Here is a 22,208-nt window from a genome sequence, read left to right on the forward strand (position 1 = left end):
ATGGGGCGGCTAACAACAAATATAAAACATTGATTAAAAACGGCTTAAAAACAGCATAAAGTACAACATAAATGTAGCATCGCCAGGGCTAACTGGCCAAGTTAGTCCCGCTAGGGCCAGCAAGGAGACCAGAGAAGAGTTTAAATGTGGGGTCCCAGAAGGGTTTCTTCATAGAAAAAGGGAAGGGAAAAAGGAATGGAGGATCAGGCTAATTCAAATTGAAGGCCAGGCAGAATAGCTCTGTCTTACAGGCCCTGCGGAAGGAGATCAAGTCCTGCAGGGCCCTGGTCTCGTGGGACAGAGCATTCCACCAGGTCGGAGCCATCACTGAAAAGGCCCTGGCCCTGGTGGAGGATAATCTGGCTTCTTTAGGGCCCGGGAGCCTTAAGCTATTATACATACCAGGAGAGGTGGTCCCGTAAGTACGAGGGTCCTAGGCCGCATAGGGCTTTAAAGGTCAAAACCAGCACCTTAAGCCTGACCCGGTACTCCACTGGGAGCCAGTGCAGCTGGTAAAGCACTGGGTGAATATGCTCCCATGGCAAGGACCCCGTGAGGAGCCTCACTGCAGCATTCTGCACCCGCTGGAGTTTCTGGGACAGTTTCAAGGGCAGCCCCGTGTAGAGCGAGTTACAGTAGTCAAGCCTGGAGGTCACCACCGCATGGATCACTGTGGCCAGGTCGGGGCGGGAAAGGTAAGGGACCAACTGCTTGATATGGCGAGGTCTGATTTCTGCTCAAATCCAAGGCTGTGGCTATGGGTGAAGCAAAAGTCTTTTCTGGCTCCCTTTCCTAGGGGACGAGAGCTGCACATGGGACCAGCTTGAGCAAAGTCCAGGGAACCAAAACCCCGAGGGGCCACTGCTGCATGGACTCCAACACCACAGGTTCCTTCCTTGATGCCATCAACAAACTCAGTGGAGTTACCAATCTCCACAAGGGAGTGTTCCAAGGCATCCCAATCGCATAGTGTCCCATTGGGACCAAGCTTGGGCTGATGCCTTTCCTAAAAGCGATGCGTTCGAGTTCTGATTACCACCTTAACCCAATAAAGAGAAAAAGACTAAACCTGAACCTTTGCTACGTAAACTGTAACTATGATGTTGAAACCATGTGGTACCTCAGGTTACAGACGCTTCAGGTTACAGACTCCGCTAACCTAGAAATAGCACCTCGGGTTAAGAACTTTGCTTCAGGATGAGAACAGAAATCACGTGGCGGCAGCAGGAGACCCCATTAGCTAAAGTAGTGCCTCAGGTTAAGAACAGTTTCAGGTTAAGAACGGACCTCCTGAACGAATTAAGTATGTAACCAGAGGTACCACTGTATAATTATCTATGAATTTCATCCGTCTGCCTTCCAAACAGGAGTTCACCTCCACCCTTAAATCCATTTACATTGTAAATGGAAAAAACAATGTAAAATAGCTTTCACAACACATCAGAATGTCAGTTCTCGGACCCGATTGTTTCTCTCCTGAATGATGTATTATGTGTTTTGTGTTTTTCTCAACTGAACTGCCCTGAGATCTATGGATGAGGTGCTAAATAAATAAATAAGGATAGACTCTTATAGATTTGGCATGAACTCTATTCAAAAACCTGGGGATCTAAATACCAATCCGGATTTCCTGTTCACTGCTGGTTGTTCTGGTTATTCTGGAGTATGACAAATAATGGAAAGGCATGGAAACTTTGGGCAAATATTGATCAGCCCGAACGGGAACTAACCTAAATTCTTAACTGTTCAGGATGCGGCATATTTAGTCCATCCTTGGGCCTACGTTTTGTGTGTGCTTTCCCTGAAATGTTTCTGAAACCAATATTTACTTCAGTACACAAACACATTACTTATTAACATTGCTGAACGAGTGATTGCTTAAAAAGTTAAACATACTCTCTAACGCAGGGAGTTTCCATAAGCCCCAATGTTGATTAGACTTCCCACTTTGGATTTTCAGACACTGGAAGGCCCACTCCTCCAGGAAAATTACAGGGAGTTGCAAAAGAAGAAAAGAGAACTAAAAAGGTGAAATATGAAAGTCTACATTTGCTCCATGGTTGTTACCCTCTCTTTGGCTTTAAGCAGTGCTCCTGAGCGAAGGGTAAGTGTGCCTCTTCATTTTCTTCCCACAGCATTATCATAAACACGCTTGCTTAGAAGCATAGCCCACCAATATTTAAAGAACACACTCCTTAGTAAATGTGCTGCAAATGTCCCGAAACGTAAACGTGTTTTGGCACTGGTGTGCACTGCATTTAAAAAAGTGCAACAAAGAACCTTAAGCATGGCTGCCCTGAAACTGGAGGCCAGAGCACAGACTCAAGGAGGACTTTCATAGAATTGTAGAGTTGGGAGGGATCCTGAGGGTCATCTAGTCCAACCCCCCGCAGTCCAGGAATGTCAGCTAAAGCGTCCTCTGCACACCTTCCAGTTTGTCAATATCCTTCTTAAATTGTGGTGCCCAGAACTGGACACAGTAATCCAGGTGGGGCCTGACCCAGGCGGAAAAGAGCAGGACTATTACTTACATTGATGCTTAATGCAACCTAGAATAACATTAGATTTTTTTGCCACTGTATCCCCCTGTTGACTCATGTTAAGCTTGTGGCCTACTAAGACCCTCAGTGTTTCACGTGTTTCCCCCATCTTATATTTGTGTAATTGGTTGTTCGTGCCTAAGTGAAGAACATTTGCCCCTATTGAAATTCATTTTGTTAGTTTGGGCTCAGTTCCCAAAGTCACCTGGAATCCCGGTGGCCTTTGCCATCCCTTCTGGATTGGTGTCATGTGCAAATTATAGGATCATCCCCTCAAATCCTTCATCCAAGTCTTTATATAGATGTTGAATAGGGCTCCCAACTGCAGGGCATTCCCAGATGTATTAACAGGCCTATTGCAAGGTTTATGTGTGAGAGAGAGGCCAAAGCCTAAAGACTGCCATAGGTTGCTGCCTCAGTGCCTCAGGCGATTGAGTTGTTTTTAAGAGGCAATCCCTGGCTGCTCTTCTGCCAATAGGAACTTTGTATTGATAAAATCCTCTATAAAAGCAAACTCGTTCTTCATTGTTTTATTTGTAGGAAGGAAGTAACAGTTCTTGTACTGAGCCAGGAGAATCCAAACATGAAGTTCATCACTCCAGAGGTACCAAAGATGCTTTAATGTAAGGTTACCAGACATCCCCGTTACCCGGGGACAGTCCCTGGATTTACAAATCGGTGCCCATACAAAATCCATTGAAGTTGAAAAGTGTCCCCGGATTCATTGAAAAAAATATCTGGTAACCTTAGTTTAATGTGCCTCCCAAACAAACTAAGCCTTCCTTCCTTCCTTCCTTCCTTCCTTCCTTCCTTCCTTCCTTCCTTCCTTCCTTCCTTCCTTCCTTCCTTCCTTCCTTTCTAGCTTGCTTTCACAACGTGTAAAATTGCTCGCTGGACAGCTTCCAAGACAGATTCCAAGATGTGATTCCAAGGGGTTATTTCCAGGGGTGTAGGTAGGGGGCGGACCGCCCCATGTTCCATAATGGAGGGGATGACAAATTATCAAGGAACAATTACTGCCCTACTAGGGCGGTTTATAAAAAACTTTTTTTAAAAATGCCTGCTCCAAAGGTCTTCTCTTACTATACTAGGGATTATATAGCTATATATGAAATTTCATGCATATCAGTTAGTATCTTGACCCTCCTCCACCAAAACAGCTGTTTACTTGGCTGTTTTCCTATGCCGTGAAGGATGAAATTTCAGTTCAGTGGAGCACTTACTGTTCCCAACCCAAACCCTGTGGAAAGCCATCTAATTAGACTTTAATTTGATTTTGAGATGTTTTCAGGAGGTAATTTAATTATTGTTTGATTTTATACCAATGTTATGTATCTGATGTTAGCCACCCTGAGCCCGACTTCAGCTGGGGAGGGTGGGATATAAATAAAAGTTTATTATTATTATTACTACTTGTTATTATTCCTTTGTAAGAAAATATGAAATAACGTAAAACCATTTTTGCAGGGGGGGGGAAATCAATGGGGGGGGTGACAAGAAATTTTCCTCACCGGGTACCACCTGACCTTCCTACGCCTCTGGTTATTTCCATGATCCAGCTGAATTGATACGGCAAACTGGTTGCAACTGAGGCTGGATTCTCAGTGAGAGCCATCCTGCTTAGTTCTCACAATACGAGAAGGTGGTCAGCCACCATGCCTTCCTCGCCACAAGGTGGCACCCCAAGACCTCGCAGGGCTGGGAAGGGGACCTCCTCATTGCGTCTCCTCTGCAGCACCTCTGGCTGGGCTGAGGAGGTGTTCAGTTCACTTCAAGCGCTTGCATTCCTCAGTTCTGCTCCCGGCTCTGGTTCGCCCACATTATTCATGGCTATGGAAATGGATAGTCTCTCTGCTTCTAGGAACCTCATGGCGGTGGGCAACATATGCCCAATATACTGCAGTCCCTCCAATATAATGAACTTCCTACGGTCATTTACTCACTAGAAAAATATTAGGGTTCATAATTTATGCTCTTGGAAGTCGGAGGCACCATACTTCCGAACACGCATTGCTGGGAACCAGGCCCATGCAGAGGGGAGGGGGCACCCAGGGGGCTAAGCCAGGGGTGGGGATAGGGGTGGAGCGCCAGGGACCAGCTGCTTTTTTGTTTGAGTTTATACTTTATTCTAACAAGACATAGGGCGTAGGAAGGGGGGTGCGGGCCACCCCAGGTGTCATCCTCGAGGGGGGTGACAAAATGGCACAACGCAGGGGTCGGCACTTACCATGGGGCCTGGCCTGCAGTGTGCCCGAGCCACAAGTCTCTCTTGGGAGTGACACGGTGGCTCGGGGCCCCGCACTGCCCGAAACGGCAGCGTCGGGTTTGCATCCAGGCAGACTCCGTGGGCAGCTCGCCGAGCCACCCCCCTGGGCGGATCGCAATGCCGCCCCCATGCAGCGCCCCTGTGCATGAATTGCCGCAGCGCTCCTGTGGGCAGCTCACCATGCCCCCGCCGCCCTGGGTGCCAGAGCAGCTAGCTACGCCCCTGCTCCTACCCGGGGCCTCAGAGAAGCTCCACATGGTGGTGCTGGGAATTGCAGAAGGGGAGAAGGTCCTGTTTGCAGGTTTCGCATTAGGCACCTGGTTGGTCATGGTGATGGACTAGATGGGCCGGAGCCAGGAACATCTTCATATGTTCTCCAGCAATGTTTCTTTTATAGCAAAAAGAAAAAGAAAAAGAAAGGCTTAATGTGCTCTTTTGCATTTTTTTTTTAAACTGCAGAAAAATGCTTTGATGAAACACTGCATGAATATTTTGCAACTGGAGAAAGCTGGCCAAGAATCTACCAAGGGATAGTGCAGAGATGCACATGCGTTAACCACCTTATTAACTGCCAATATGCACAGCACACAGGTATTTCTATACAGCTTCTATACTGCATGCTTTATTTTATTTTAGTATTTTTGCTAATCTGTTTATATCTAGTCCAGTGAAATGATAAAACATATAAAACGATTGAGACACAGAGGTTGAATTGCATTAAATAATGCATAGTGTAGTGAAGAAGTCGTACTCTCAGTCTTAAATCACTCGCAGCAATTAAAAGGTATACATCTTAAAATGTAATCTGTGAAGTGGCTGCATGACAGTAAGTATTCTCTTAAGTTTCCTGAAAGGATTTTATCTTCTTCACTTCCTTTTCAGATGTTTTCAGGAGGTAATTTAATTATTGTTTGATTTTATACCAATGTTATGTATCTGATGTTAGCCACCCTGAGCCCGACTTCAGCTGGGGAGGGCGGGATATAAATAAAAGTTTATTATTATTATTACTTGTTATTATTCCTTTGTAATAAAATATGAAATAACGTAAAACCATTTTTGCAGGGGGGTAATCGGGGGGGGGGGACAAGAAATTTTCCGCACCGGGTACCACCTGGCCTTCCTACGTCTCTGCATTTGCCCCAACTGAACAATAAAGAGCGAAAAGAGAGGGGATGCTCAGACACAGAACTTTAAATTGCAAAAACTCTTTAAAGGGTTTTTGTGGGGGGGACTGGGGTGGGGGGTAGGAAATGCTTGGACACGGAGCATTAAAGTTCAGGCTTCTGCCTGGACAGAGCAGGGCAAAAGGTCAGTGTGAATAAGTCCTCTGCTTCACCTTGCAGGCTGCACCGTCAATCCATGCATCCATGGCAGTACTTGCAAGAAGATTGTCTACACTAATGAAACTGTCTGTGACTGCAAAACACCCTGGGCAGGAAAACATTGCAATGTTGGTGAGCTGTATTCAACTTTCATTCAGTTTCAATCTTTGACTTATTTCCTTCCACTGAATTCAAAGGCCTGGAAATGATGCCTTAAGAGGAACGGCTTAGGGAGCTGGGTATGTTTAGCCTGGAGAAGAGAAGGTTAAGGGGTGATATGATAGCCATGTTCAAATATATCAAAGGATGTCATATAGAGGAGGGTGAAAGGTTGTTTTCTGCTGCTCCAGAGAAGCGGACACAGGGCAATGGATTCAAACTGCAAGAAAGAAGATTCCACCTAAACATTAGGAAGAACTTCCGGACAGTAAGAGCTGTTCGGCAGTGGAATTTGCTACCAAGGAGTGTGGTGGAGTCTCCTTCTTTGGAGGTCTTTAAGCGGAGGCTTGACAGCCATCTGTCAGGAATGCTTTGATGGTGTTTCCTGCTTGGCAGGGGGTTGGACTGGATGGCCCTTGTGGTCTCTTCCAACTCTAGGATTCTATGATTCTATGAATTTAGGCCTCATTCACCGAGGCTTATGCTATTTCCAGGACCCTTCTATGAGGTAATCATTTATTTTGTTTTGGAATTTGATAAACAGCTCCCTGCTCCTTGACGCTTGATTCCCAGAGGTGAATGGACTAGATTTAAAATGATTGGAACTCTGGACTCTTGCTGCCCTTTCTTGTGGCACAGCTTGTCTGTCAATATGGACATTTTATTTACTCATGTTTATTTTTAGCCTGCTTTACATGAGCCTTCATCTGCTCTGACATCTCAACGTGGCTTACAATATAGTACTTAAAACCTAACTTCAGAAAAACAGGATAGATTAAAGAACCATCTTCAAATGTCAAAAGCCAAGAGGAGTAACTACAGTTAGTAAATCCTTTGAAACATCAATCAACCCAGCACAAAAATCTAGATCAGTCTCATAATCTGTAAGACAGCAGCAATTATTTTATTAATCAAAATACATTTGGAAAATATGGGACTTCAGAGTTTGTTTCTTCTGCCATCACATTTAACCTGCTTTTTCAGCACCTTAGCAGACAGAGTTGCTCTCCCTTTGGCTATCATATAAACCCCTGCTGTAAAGAGGGCCAAAAAGCAGAGGAGAATCCACTACCACTACCACCACCAATGCTGCCCTGAAGTCCTTGTATTTTCATTGTCATATTTGTTGTTCATCCACAAAATATCATTTTTTAAAATGTTTTTATTTTAACATTGTGCAGATGATGTGAAACTTTGCAGATAAGAAACTGCAGCTCTTATTATTTACCACTAGGTGACAAAATCCAGCAGAATGTAATGCTTTAAAAGGGAGAAAAGTACTGTAGTAAGACTAAGATCAGTTGCAAGAACAGAGATAAATTTTTAGGCAAACATGGTGAAATAAAACTGCTCAATTCTCAATACTCAACAAAGCAACAGAACTACACCATGCTTGCCATTCATAGTTCTTCTGACATATTGCAAAAAAAGAGAGTGGGTCATAGGTTTCAGCTGGGGCTGACAACATCAGCATCACTTTTCCTTGGACAGTCAGGTATGCTTATAGTAAGAATAGGATCCAAGCTATCCAAGCTGTGTACTCTACAGCAGCACACAATGCCCTGGAAAATGTAGCTTCACCAAGGAATGCTGCAATGTAAAGGCAATGATCATAGAATAGAATCATAGAATCCTTTGACCATTTTGGTTGCCCTCTTCTGGACAATGATGTTCTCTCCCAGTGGCCTACAGCCAGGTCCACCATCAACAGTGATAGAGCTGAAAGGAGAGGCTGGCTGGAGAAATCAGGGTGTGGTGAAGAGGGGCTGGTTGGGGCTAGGGTCACATTGAGATGTGGGGGGTGGGGTAGAACAAATTTGGATTGCCTCAATATGCTGAAAAGTTTCCCAGTTTTTCTGGAAGCAGCTTGGGTCATTTCCAACACAAGCTGCCTTATCACTCAGTGGTTTAGCATGGGAGGTCAGAGGGGCTGTTGCCCTGGGCACAAAGTTGAGGGGGGGGCAAAATTCCAAAAGAAAAATAAACCACTCTGAGGGTGTTTTTTTTTAAAAAAAGTGATGTAAAAATGTTGTTAAATAAAATAATAATTAATAATAATGGCTGCAGCCACTGTCTCCTCCCCATATTCCCTTTCCTTGCTGGAAAGACCCCCCCCCCATCACCTCCATCCAGCCCTGACAGGAACCACGGGTTAGAGGGCGCAATACTTGCCTTTCCTCGGGTACTGGCAAACCACACTATGCCACTGTTATCACTGACTTATATATTGGTTAGTCATAAATGATGTAGACCAACTGCCCATATGGACCAAGAGAGAACCAGTAGCTGGAGTGTTGGGCTAGGAACTGGGAGACCAAGGTTAAAATAGCCATAAAGCTCACTGCCGACCTTGAGCCAGTCACTATCTCCCAGCCTGACTTACCTCACAGGACAGTTGTCATGACAAAATGCAGAGAAAAAGATCACTGCATGCCACCTGGAGCTCCTTGGAAGAATGGCAGGATATAGAAGTAATACACAAACACACACGTGTATAAATAATAAGTGGATAGGTAAAAGGTAAATAGGCAGTGCTTTTTTGTTAAATTTTTTGGGGGGTACTCTCATTTTCCTACTCATATTGAAATACTGCCCCTCAATGAGTTCAAACTTAGATTCAAAAAATGTTTAGGGGTATGTGTACACCTGCATCTCCCCAGAAAAAAGCATTGTAAATAGGTAAAGGACCCCTGGACAGTTAAGTCTGGTCAATGGTGACTATGGGGTGTGGCACTCATCTTGCTTTACTGGCCAAGGGAACCAGCATTTTTCCACAGACAGCTTTCCAGGGTCGTGTGGCCAGCATGACTAAACTGCTTCTGGTGCAACAGAACACCGTGATGGAAACCAGAGCACACAGAAACACGGTTTACCTTCTCGCCACAGGGGTACCTATTTATCTACTTGCACTGGTGTGCTTTCGAACTGCTAGGTTGGCAGAAGCTGGGACAGAGCAACGGGAGCTCACCTCATCGTGGGGATTCGAACTGCTGACCTCCCAACCGGCAAGCCCAATTGGCTCAGTGGTTTAGACCATAGTGCCACCCTCTCCCTCGCAGAAATAAGTGGATAATGTTATGCTAGTGGATGTTTACTTAAGACTTTTGTATGTTTATCCAGTTCCTAGCCAACGTTGCTATTCTGGTAATGGGACAAACTACAGGGGCATTGAGAAAAAGACAATTTCTGGAGATTATTGTATGCCATGGAATTCAGATCTCCTTTGCCAAGAGCTTCATGCTGACATAGTTGAAAACCCTGTGCAACTGGGACTGGGACCACATCCATACTGCCGGTAAGAAAATTAGCTGGTAGACAGAGGAAAATACAAGTAAAAATAGAGATATTTGTGGGTTACACCCCAATGACTCTCTGATCGCACACATATACGCACATGCACACATATTCTTCTCTACTTTGATAGATGTGCAGTATTGTGTGTTAGCAAAGCCACTTGAATGATGATGCAGACAGAAACCAGAGAGAAAATTGGGTTTAGAACAGAAGCTATATGAAGAAAACCAAAACTTGCATAAGAGGGAAAAAAATGGTGGGGTTAGTGACGAAAGCAATGTTCACCAAACATTAAGGGGCAAATGTTTTTCCTTCCCCACTGCGTTAGAAACCCAGATGAAGACAAGGAGCCATGGTGCTATACAGTCAAAGAAAACTCAGTATCTTGGGAATACTGCAATGTTACTTTATGTCGTAAGTAACATTTTGCATCCATGGGGTTTTTTGAAGTTAGCATATGCAAAGGAAGAAGTGAAATTAGTAAATGTAAGGGAGGAACAAGTCTCTTTCCCCTTCCATATACAGCTCATGTGCCATTTCTTATGTTTAAGGTCAGACTGTTCTGGAGCAGATAACAGGTGGTGCAACAGCTCCATAGATAGTCCTGTCTGTCTCCCCCACCCCAGCCCAGTATATGCCTCCCCTTCCTCTCCTTAAAGACTTCTGTGCCCACTGTGTCAGTTCTCATGCAAGGTTGAGTTGGGGCATTCAGCCTGCCCAAGTTCTGCTCCTGGGGAAGGACTAGGAGACTAAGAGGCAGATTTTTATGAGGTTGTGTGTGCATGATGTGGCTCTGAAGGACTGGGGTGCATCTGGCTGATAAGAGCTTGTGTTTGAGACCCTATTCACTAGTATGAATAAAATGGCTCAATCCAACCCAAGTCCAGCAACAAAGGAACATGTAACTACAGGGAAGTGAAGAACAATGCTAACATCAAAGGCTGAACTAGGAATGACATAAGCAGGGTGGTTCTACCCCTCCTGTGCAGTTTTGGACTCTGATGTTACTGGGATGGCATCAGGTTGAGCAGCAAGTAGGAAACGCCCAGAATGAGAAGATGCAGCTTAAATTAGCGTATTTTTCACTCCATAAAACGCACCTAGTTTTTAGAGGAGGAAGGGCGGAAAGCCCTGTTTTTTTGAGGATCAGCTCAAAGTGGTGCAGCTTTTTTTGCAAAGAGGAAAAGCCCCATTTTTATGGGGTTCAACTCACAATTCAACAATGGAGGCCTGGGCAAGGGGGTGGGGCTGGAAAGGGAGCCTTATCTCTCTCCCGATCACTTGCTGAACAGCTGTTTAGCAGCTTCCTTTCAACATCCCCTTCTCTCTTTGTAAAAAAAAGAGCACGATCTGCTTTTGGCCCCTAGGCAATTCGGCTCCAGGGACCATGCATTCCCTCCATAAGACGCACAGACATTTCCCCTTACTTTTTAGGAGGAAAAAAGTGTGTCTTATGGAGTGAAAAATACGGTAAGCTGCTCCACTTCTGCTATGCCACTCTAAAGACGCCATCATCAGAAAAGAGCTCTTTGCCTTGTCATCATGTTCTGTAGCTATTTAAAGTAAATAGTAAAGATTCAGTAGTAAAAATGGCTAAATGATTAAATATATCTGTTCTTCACTCAGGGAGCAGAACAAGGCGGCCGCCACTTCCACCCCCACCCCCGGAAACTTTTGATGACTTTGCCGTGGTCCAGAATGTATGTGGGAGAAGACATAAGAAGCGAAACTTCTTAAGACCCAGAATTATAGGAGGATCTTCCTCCTTGCCAGGATCGCACCCCTGGCTGGCCAGCATATATATCGGGAAAAACTTCTGTGCCGGAAGCCTTCTTCGTTCTTGTTGGGTGGTGACATCTGCTCATTGTTTTGCTGATAGGTAGAGCCTACGCTTTGATTTCATCTGAAATTCACTGCATGTGCCTCAAACTGCTTTTAAATCAAACAAAATGTTTCACGTGAGACCCCTGAGCGAAGATGGAATAAAGTTTGAGCCAAGAATCCCTAATGCTCAGAACCTCTAGAAGCAGGCCCTGGGCCCTGTGAAGCAATAATACAAAGATAATGCTTCTTGCATGTGCACTAGCCTACAGATATCACAAAGACTGTGAAGGTATTGTGTTTAATATAATGGGACTCTCGGAACTTTTTATATTTTGCAACAGTATTTAGCAGTTTGGAACAGCAAGCATAAATAAAAAGTAATTCCCACAAGGTGCAGCAGATGTTATGTTAAAGAAGCAATGACAGGAATATAGCGAAACCTAACTCCCATCTATCATAGAATCCTAGAGTTGGAAGAGACCACAAGGGCCATCCAGTCCAACCCCCTGCCAAGCAGGAAACACCATCAAAGCATTCCTGACAGATGGGTGTCAAGCCTCCGCTTAAAGACCTCCAAAGAAGGAGACACCACCACACTCCTTGGCAGCAAATTCCACTGTCGAACAGCTCTTACTGTCAGGAAGTTCTTCCTAATGTTTAGGTGGAATCTTCTTTCTTGCAGTTTGAATCCATTGCTCCGTGTCCGCTTCTCTGGAGCAGCAGAAAACAACCTTTCTCCCTCCTCTATATGACATCCTTTTATAGATTTGAACATGGCTATCATATCAGGGGGGGGGGGGTGGACTGAAACTGGCAGGCAGCTGGATCCTTATTTATCCCACCCTCTGTGGCCAAGCTTGACAAGTGTGGTGTGCATCACTTTGGAGTCCCAACAAACAGCTGATTGCCAGGACTTTAAAGCTCCTTTCACCGCTATCTGCTGATCATCAGGGGACCAGCTGATTGTCTGTACTTGCAGAGACGTGTGTGCATTGCTTTGAAACTCTGATGCTTCAAAGTGCCACATGCAGCTCTCTGTAAGCTCCAATGATCTCCTGAACAACGGGGGCTTCCAAAGAGCAACGTTGGGCACTATGCACAGGGCTTTACAGATACAACCCCGCTTTTGACCCATTCTTTATCTGCTGCATACCTGACGTGACGTATTTTACAGTTTAAATCTAGAATCATAGAATTGTAAAGTTGGAAGGGAGCCCAAAGGTCATGTAGTCCAACACCCTACAATGCAGGAACCTCCGCTAAACCATTCATGACAGATGGCCATCCAACCTCTGCTTAAGTCCACCACCGTCTGACAAAGTCTGTTCCACTGTCGAACAGCTCTTACCATCAGAAAGTTCTTACTGATGTTTAATCGGCATCTCCTTTCTTGTAACGTGAAGCCATTGGCTTGGATCCTGCCATTTGGAGCAGAAGAAAACAAGCTTGCTCCCTCTTCTGTGTGACAGCCCTTGAGATATTTGAAGATGGCTCAGATATCTCCTCTTAGTCTCCTCTTTCCCAGGCTAAACCTACCCAACTCCCTCAACCACTCCTCCTAAGTCTTGGTTTCCAGACCCTTTATCTTCATGGTCACCCTACTCTGCATACAATCCTGCTTGTCAATATCCTTCTTAAACTGTGGTGCCCAGAACTGGACACAGTACTCCAGGTGTGGTCTGACCAAGGCAGAATAGAGCTGGACTATTACTACCCTGGATTCTATACCGGTACTTCTGTTGATGCAGCCTAGAATAGAATTAGCTTTTTTGCTGCTGCATCACATTATTGACTCATGTTAAGCTTGTGGCCTACTAAGACCCCTAGACACTTTTCACATGTACTACTGGCAAGCCAGGTTTCCCCCATCTTATATCTGTGCGGCTGGTTTTTCATGCCTCGTTCTCCAATCTGTCAAGGTCATATTGAATCCCCATTGTGTCTTTTGCAGCTTTAGCTATCTCTCCCAGTTTGGTGTCATAGAATTGTAGAGTTGGAAGGGACCCTGAGGATCATCAGCAAATTGGATGAGCACCACCTCAATTCCTTCATCCAAGTCTTTACAAAGACGTTGAAAAACAATGGGCCCAGGACAAAACCCTGCGGCACCCCACTTGTCACTTTTTTCCCAAGATGTTGAGGAACCATTTGTAAATACTCTTTGGGTTTGGCCAGTCAACCAGCTACAAATCCATCTAACATTTACCTCACCCGGCCCACATTTCACCAGCTTCTCCACCAGAATATCATGGGGGACTTGAAATCAAGAAATGCTATGTTTACACCATTGCCCGGATCCACCAATCCTGTAACTCTATCAAAAAAAATAAATGAGATTGGGTTTTAGTAATCACAGCGTCCTTTTCTAAGTGCCCACAGACTGACCATTTAATTATCTGTTCCAGGACCTTTTTGGTATCAGTGTCAAGCTGACTGGTTGGTATTTATTTACCTGGGTCTTCTTTTTTCCTCTTTTTGAAGTTGGGGACAACATTTGCCTCCTGCCACTCTGCAGGGACCTAATATGTTCTCCAATATTTCTTAAAGATTATAGACAGAAGTTCTTAGATTACATCTGCAAGCTCCTTTAGTACCCCTGAGTGTAGTGCTTCATGCCCTGGAGAGTTCCTATCTCCCTCCTTGCAACATGTATTCTGTTATCACCAGGTTGGGCACTGCTTTCTTTTGGGTGAAGACAGAGGCAAAGAAGGTGTTGAGCAGTTCCACATTCTCTTTGTCATCCTATAGCATGTGTCTGTCTTCTCCATGCAGAGGAAGTACTACTTGCTTGTTCTTCCTATTGATTCAGACATAGCCAAAGAAACCTTTCTTGCAACTGTTGGCTTCCATGATGAGGTGCAACCCATCTCTTGCCAGAAGTCCTTCCTCAAGGAAGTGGAGACCATGGTCCAAGAAGCCAAATCCCCATTGACAACACCAACTGCACTGTCAGTGGTTTACTTCTAGTATTTTCCTCTCTCTTCCTGGGTCAAATCCTTCAACAGGAAGTGGGGGTGAAAAAGGCACCTGTGCCCCAAGGCCTTTCAGCTTCCTGCCCAGAGTCTTATGGTCCCTTGCTAAAAGTTAAAGACTGGCTGGCAATCTCATTTGTATCCACATGAATCAGAAAGAATCAGTGCAGCACATCCTCACTAGTTCAGCAGACCAATGGCAGAACTAAATGCACAGGATGGAAGCAAAGCTTATGTCAAACCAAGGTCACTTCCAGGTAACCCATTTACTGAGCATTCCTCCCAGTTTGTTTGTGGGGAGGTGACACAGCATCGTGTTAAGCAGTTGCTATTCTGAATTTCCCCCTTCATTTTCCTTACAACAAAATGTTTTTGGAAGCAAGTTTCTTGTGCAAGAGCACAAGATGTTACTCTTCATTTGGTGAACATGGCTGTCATGCCCATTTCTGCTATTCATTCTGCTGCTGCTGGGCTACTTTCAGTTGACTTATAGCAATCGTGACTGCAACTCACAACATTACATTGGCACCCTGATATGCCAATCAAAATGTTATTTGTTGGATCAGCCAGTTTAAATATTATAATACTATAATATTCTGTTTCTTACCTATAGGAAGGAAGGAAGAGTATTTGTTAAGGTCATAACAGAATCATTCAAATAAACAGATACAGAGGAATAAAATATTTAAAATGCATCATATAGCTTAATACCTTCATTCTCTTTCATCTTTCCTTCAGTCCGCCAATATCTACAATTCGAATTGTTTTTGGACAACATTTTTTTAATATAACAACAGATGTTACTCAAGAATTTGATGTGGAGAAGTATTTCATGCATCCTGACTTCACAGTATACAACCCAACTGAAAATGATATAGGTGAGCCTTTTTCTTGTTTCTGGTTTAATTTCAAGTGTGTGGATTGAGGTGCAGCCAAGTGGGCCGTGATATTGCCATCCCTTCAACCCATCAGACACCAGAAGTGTAGCTATGGCTCACTGTGCCTGGCCAGAGTGAACTGCAGGCGTCGTCCTCTAAAGTTTGGGGAGATCGGAATGGATCTGCTCTCCTTGCTGAATAAAGCTTTTTATAAAAACCAGAACTTTATGATTCCACCCATTCCTAGTGGTAAAGTGCTTTTTTGAACAAAGGTGAGAGACCCCAAAAAAAGTAGTACCTGAAATCTCAGCTCTACACTCGCAGGGCTGGGTCATCCACGTGTGGTCATTGCTTGATGATTTCAAAAACAATTGAAGAACATGTCTGTGTGAACCAGTCCACAGTCACTTTCTGTGATCTTTTTTTTAAAAAAGTTATTTTCTCTTGCAGTTTTAGTTAAGTTGAAGAAGGTGAATCAACGCTGTGCAGTGAAGTCCCAGTTTGTTCGACCAATCTGCCTGCCTGAAAGGGGAATGTCCTTTCCAGATAATCAGAAATGCCAAATTGCAGGATGGGGACACTTACATGAAAGTAAGTTAGAATATTGCTTTTATGTGTGCTACTGATAATTGACCAGAAACATAACCAGATGTTCTAAGACTTAGAACTATGATCACTTTAGTCTTCTTCATGCAGATGATTTGTCAACTGAGTCACTTATTTGTCCTATTCAAGAACACATATCACCCCTTAATTGAATTCTAGCACAGTGCAGCATAAAGTATGGCACCTGCTTTCTAGACATTGCACCCAGTTTTAAAATGTAGTTTCTCTTTCGTAGTAGCCACTAAATCCTCAGAGGCTGAAATGCGCAGGGACTTTTCTTTCCTACACCCGATCCTGCACGGTGGTCCTTCGCCTTTCTGCCTACCACACAATCCAGTGGATATGTAGAGAAATGGGAACTGGAGCCTTCAGAATAACTGTAGGAAAGAAATAAGTGCTGGAGAGGAAAACAAGGGGCCAGAAAGAAATGGTTATGTGATCAAAAGGCAGTGCCAGTCAACCAGGACTGTGAATGGGATTATACAGTAGTAGTAGTAGTAGTAGTAGTAGTAGTAATAATAATAATAATAATAATAATAATAATAATAATAATAATAATAATAATTTATATGCCACCCATCTGACTGTCACTTCAGGAGTACAGTAGTAGGCTAGGAAGGGTATCCTACAGTAGTAGGGCTGTGAGTCCAATGTTCCTTTCCGATTCTCTGAGTTGGCTCAGTGAAATACTCAGAAATAAATGGAGTATTTCTCAAGTTAAATGCTTAAGCACACTGCCAAAGCCCCGTCTTGCATAAGGCTTGGCTCGCCCGCCCCACCTGTGAAGAGCAACAGTTAGAACTTGGCCACATCTGTAGCTGTTTCCAGGGGAAGCCTATCTGGCAGGTTTTTTGGTCAGTGAGTGACTATGGGCAGGCCAGCCCTGGTGGGATGGCCATGATAGGGATACTCCCCCCCCCCCGAGATTTCTCCTTTGGGGTGTGATGAGGGTGAGGCCACTCCCCCGGGCGACTGCTTGTGGGTGGGCTTGCTCCTAGGCAGGGCCGGCGCGTCCATTTAGGCGAACCAGGCAGTTGCCTAGGGCGCCAAAATGGGGGGGGCGCTAGCCAGCCTGCCCCCCACCGCCGCCCGGTGCCGCTCCGCCAGCGGCAGAGTGGCGGAGGAGCCTGGGGGAGCAGCCCAAAATTGGCTTCTCCACAGGGCCGGTGCTAGGGATTGGCCAGGGGGGTGCCAGAAGGTGATCTCGCCTAGGGCACAAAAAACCCTAGCACCGGCCCTGCTCCTAGGTGCGAAACTGAAGCAGCTGGACTAGGGTGAGCAGTGGGGATGCGAGTTAACCTGGCTTCCAAGTGAGAATAGTATTTATTTGTCTGCTTGGTTGGTTGGTTGGTTGGTTGGTTTGCACTGATATCCCGCCATTTTCTCCAAGGAGCTGAAGGAGCACATGGTTCTCCCCCTCCTCATTCAAACCCCACAACGACCCTGGCAGGTAGATAAGGTTGAGAGGCACTGGACTGGCCCAAGGTCACCCAGTGAGTTTCACAATCAAGTAGGAATTTGAACCCTGGTCTGCCTGATCTAAGTCTGACACTCTAACCACTACACCACCCTGGGGAAAATGTGTCTGAGCATGAATCCAGCTCACAAATATACAACTAGTGTGACTGCATTTTATTTTGCTATTTTATATTATTTTAATTTACTGCACTTATTGTACTTTTATTATTGTTATTTTTGCATAAATATTCCGTTCACCACATTGGGGGCATCTGAGCCAAAAAGTAACATATAAACCATAACATAAATATGTAAACTATTCAGGGTTGTAGCCAACTAAATTTTACTCAGAGTAGACCCTTTTAAATAGATCTGTTAGTCATATTCATTCATTTCGATTGGTCTCCTCTGAGTAGTACTACTATTGAATCCAACCCTTGGGAGAGTGCTTGGCAAAGCAGTTTAAACACTTTTCATGTTAATCTACTCTGCTCTAGTTAGAATTGTCTTCTGTGCAATTTATTTCCACAGATTCATCCAGCTACTCTAAAGTATTGCAAGAAACAGCAGTTCCGATCATCCCTGATTACAAATGTCAAAACTATGATGTTTATGGAGCTGACATTAGTGAAAATATGTTCTGTGCTGGTTACCTTGATGGTAAATCAGATGCCTGCCAGGTAATATTATTGAGTTTCTGCCTGAATTACCGGTAGAATTGTACAAGAGAGTGAGTGTGAATGTGAGAGTCTAAGGAATCCCTCTTGGCATTTCTGTTTTGCTCACACTTCGTTATTTTATTTTTTTTGGAGGGTGGGCTGTGTAGCACATCTTTCCTCCCCCTTCCTTAGGGAATGCAAAAAATACTGGATTTGGTGTACGTTCTCTCCTTAAAAGGGTGGTGGAGTGGCCTAGTGGAGCAGCCACTTCTGCTTAATGGGAGATAAATCCCGTTTGAAATGTAGACCAGGCATAGGCAAACTTTGCCCTTCAGATGTTTTGGGACTACAATTCCCATCATCCCTGACCACTGGTCCTGTTAGCTAGGGATCATGGGAGTTGTAGGCCAAAAACATCTGGAGGGCCAAGTTTGCCTATGCCTGATGTAGACTATGTAGATTAGATTGAGATCTCAATTTCAAAAATCTGAACTCACTACTCCTAACCAGGTATGTGCTCTTGCACTAATTCAGAATGATAGTGTGTGTGTGAGATATACTGGGTATATATATGCGTGTGTGTGTGTGTGCGTGTGGAAATCAAAGTGGAAACATTTGGGGTTTTTTGGTAGAGGACCAAGGACAGCTAAGGTGTTTAGATATAGACTTGACTCCTCTGGAGATTGGAGAATTCCACATTTTAAGTGCTATTGAATCCTATCAACTCCACCATTTACTTTTTTAAATTGCATGGGCAATGGGTGCAAATCATAAAAAGTCCAATTCCCAATTTCCAGAGGATATTCCTTTTGTGAAGGAGGAACTGAAGTGAAATATGTCAGTTCTACATGTAGGGCCACACCTCAGGTTTGGAGCTGAAGAGCTGAAGGCGTTCTTTGATGCCTGGGGTCTTGCCTCTCATTCCACTTCATTGCCTCCTGGAGTTTTTAGTTAGAGCTGAACAATTTATTGTCCTGCAGTTTTCTCAGGCTGACCCTTGTCACATGCCCCACAACTGAAATTATTGAGGATCCACTCCAGATCTTTCATAGAAGTTGGAGGTTTTATAGTATTAAAAAAGTGAGGGTGTTAGTACATTATTCTTGAACACTGGCTGAAGGATGCCAATGTTGTGTGACAAGATGACAACAGCCCCTGCCCCCAGCAATTCTTCCACTATAAATGGTGAGCACCAAAAGGCTATGCCCAAATATTCAAGGAAATACTCTAACCATATGAGCAATAATTATTTGGCCCAAACTATCTGGCAATTGTTTTAAAAGGCCTACCCGTGTCCTGCACTGTTGGAAATTTATGACACTGGTAAGGAATATGAGCATGCTTGGTCCCCATTTTCTTATTTACATTTTTCCAATTTATTACACAGCTTGCGTTCCATCTAGACACACATAAAAACCGCTTTGAAACTGCTTTTTTTTTTAAAGCATGTTTTAAAATACATTGAATTTTCCATAAGGCTCACCATTGCCATCTAGTGTCACATTGTATATTGCGCTTAAAACACACTTAAAACGTTTTATTTGAAGCCGTATAGCGTCTCCTTTTGCAATGTTATTGAGCTTACAACAAGCAAAAATATTTCTTAAGACACAGAGATTGTCATTTGCTAAACCTATGATAAATAAAATGAGCCAATCTTTCCAAATAATGGAAACCGTAGTGAAATACTTTTGTCCTTAAATTTATCTTTGAAACAGGGAGATTCTGGCGGGCCCCTGGCCTGTGAAAAGGATGGCGTATCTTACCTGTATGGCATTATCAGCTGGGGTGATGGCTGTGGCAAGGCTAGGAAGCCAGGTGTTTATACAAGAGTGACCAAATATGTGGACTGGATAAATGAGAAGATAAACCGCCTCCACAAGAGCAGCCGTAGTTTCTTACCCAGATGAAGCATTTCACATTTTGCTAAAATTATGGATTGCCACCGTCATTGTTTATAACGCTAAGTGTTGTCATTAAAAGGCACCCTGTTCCTTCTATTTCCGCCATGTCTTTCTATCTACTTCACAACAGTGGACTTGTTTCAGGGCTGGATGAAAGGATGATCAAGCCCTAAGCTATGTCAGCTTAAAAGGCCCCAAAGCATTACCCCACAAAAAATGTGCATTATTCTAAAAGGACAATAGAAATAGAAATTATAAACACATATACACACATAATTTCACATAGGTGAGAATTCAACTAAAAACTAACAATCTAATTGAAACGTACACCTTGCAGCCAATTGTTTAAAACCTGAAATTTGGGGGTTTGTTTGTTTGGTAATCAGAGTGTGGGAGTGGTCAGGATCAGGCACTGCGCCATAGGGGTCGTACATAGTCGTTATGGTCACCAGTAACTATGCCAGGGGTGCCCAAACTTTTTTCAAAGCAGGCCAGATTTGATAGTGAACATGCATGAGGGCCAACCAAAGATATCAAGCTTTTATTAGGATTGAAGTTGCTGAGCTTTTTCTACAATTTTACCCCAGGACAAATACATACTGCCACGGGGGCTGGATTAAATCGATTGGCGGACTGGATTAAGCCCCCGAAACAGACTTCGGACATGCCTGAACTATGCTGTGGTTAGCACTAGAGCTGAACTGACATGGCCCTCTCCATTTTACTGCCCTATTTGGAAGCAGAGAAACAGGATAGGTATCAATAGAACAAAACATTTATGGAGTACTTACACGTTACAGGTACCTTGCTTTAACACTACCCCCTGTTTAAAATGTACTCCCCCTCTCTCTTATGGAGAGAGAGTTGCTCACTTGGCATTCTGGAAAACACTTGCAAGAGAAAATTCTTCGCTGTACTGCAACTGTGGAGTCAACAAACTGAACAGGGAAGCATGAAGTCTACTCCTTGGAGCATGTGATCTATCTAACATTCAACTACTGTGGCAGCCTAGTACTGCCCACACTCTAAGGCTTAGCTGCATGCATGCAAGTGCTTCCACAGAGGTCATGAACAAGGAATATAGATGCTCATAAATAGTGATAGCAGGAATATCAATAGCAGCCGAAACTATGGAGATAAGGAATATTCGAGTAACGCACACACCCATTGTCTAGAGAGGGACTTTCATGGTTTTCATCATGTGAAAAAACTACTCTTCACTGCTACTAGTGGGGGGGTTTGGGGTGGTGGTGGGGGGTAGGCCTACTGCTGCCCAACCACAGGTAAGCTAAAATTGGTTTTCAGTTGGGCAGACTGTATGAGACCAGCAGTTAAGTCTGTGGTTGCCAGCCGATGAGGCACAGAATGAAGAGATTGGGAAATAACATTTAATATTATTCTGAAGCAGGGGGTACCTGTCATGAGGTAAAAAAAAAGAGGCCTCACTTTTTTCTATACAGCAATTAAAACACTCATGTTCGGGGTTGGCAGCCATAGCACAGTAGAGGAATAGCTCAAGGGTGACGGGAAAGAAAAATGGTTTCTTTACCTTTCCTGAAGGCCCCCTCTCCAATGAGCCCTGAATCTAGTCAATTATGGGAGACAGAATAAGAAAAAAATCTCTCTCCACTTCCTACATGCTAGGCATAACTTATATACCTCTATCATATCTCCTCTTACTGGTCCTTTGAGTAAAAAAATCCCATGTGCCATCCCTCTGTTCATTTTGGCTGCCCTTTTTGAACCCATTCCAGCTCTACAATATCCATTTTTTAACGTGAGGCAACCAGAACTCTACACCTGTAGATTTGCATAAGAGCATCATAATGTTGGCAGTTTTGTTTTTAATCCCACTCCTAATGATCCCTAGCATCTTCACTGAACTATCCACTGCGCCCCCAAGGTCACATTCCTGGTCAGTCACTGCAAGTTCAGACCCCATGAACATATACTATGTGACAACAACCACTGCCAGGATATCTCCACCACCTGGAGTGTTTTCACTGGCACATGAGGATAACTGCTTATCTCCCTCTTCCTCAGTGATGCCCTCCTTCCCCAACCCCCACCCTCCATGACAGCGGGGGAGATCTCCTCCTTGGAATGGGACACAGCTACCACGTCCCTGAAGGCCTTGACCACCAACCCCTCTGCTTTTCCCAGCCTCTCCAGGTCAGCCTAATGTTACCCCCTGACCTTTTCCATCTAGCAGGGAACAAAATGGAGGCTCTTGTACCTGAAACAGCAGACAAATGCAAGGGGAGAAATGGAGCTACAAATCTTTCAAGCTCTCCCAGTCTATCAGGACAGCAGCAGTCGGAGG

At 44.2% G+C, this 22,208-nt stretch overlaps 1 protein-coding gene across 1 annotated transcript; it reads left to right on the forward strand.

The window, feature by feature from the left end:
- The first annotated feature begins 1,895 nt into the window (after nucleotides 1-1,895).
- On the forward strand, nucleotides 1,896-19,983 carry HGFAC (HGF activator). The gene is made up of 11 exons (XM_033160954.1): nucleotides 1,896-2,104; nucleotides 3,081-3,144; nucleotides 5,266-5,397; nucleotides 6,153-6,263; nucleotides 9,411-9,585; nucleotides 9,913-9,998; nucleotides 11,211-11,463; nucleotides 15,119-15,258; nucleotides 15,709-15,849; nucleotides 17,854-18,002; nucleotides 19,700-19,983. Exons 1-11 carry the CDS (start codon nucleotides 2,036-2,038, stop codon nucleotides 19,889-19,891), a joined length of 1,512 nt encoding a protein of 503 aa, XP_033016845.1. The 5' UTR covers nucleotides 1,896-2,035; the 3' UTR covers nucleotides 19,892-19,983.
- The last annotated feature ends 2,225 nt before the right edge of the window (nucleotides 19,984-22,208 follow it).

Source organism: Lacerta agilis, chromosome 9 (genome assembly GCF_009819535.1).
Source record: "Lacerta agilis isolate rLacAgi1 chromosome 9, rLacAgi1.pri, whole genome shotgun sequence".
Classification (NCBI taxonomy): domain Eukaryota; kingdom Metazoa; phylum Chordata; class Lepidosauria; order Squamata; family Lacertidae; genus Lacerta; species Lacerta agilis.

What these genes read in the sequence shown, in the direction of transcription:
- HGFAC (XM_033160954.1), top strand. Translation starts at nt 2,036, where the DNA reads ATGAAAGTCTACATTTGCTCCATGGTTGTTACCCTCTCTTTGGCTTTA. An exon ending in TGAAGTTCATCACTCCAGAG is followed by an intron (nt 3,145 to 5,265) that starts GTACCAAAGATG and finishes TTTAAACTGCAG; the next exon opens with AAAAATGCTTTGATGAAACA. An exon ending in CCCAACTGAAAATGATATAG is followed by an intron (nt 15,259 to 15,708) that starts GTGAGCCTTTTT and finishes TTTCTCTTGCAG; the next exon opens with TTTTAGTTAAGTTGAAGAAG.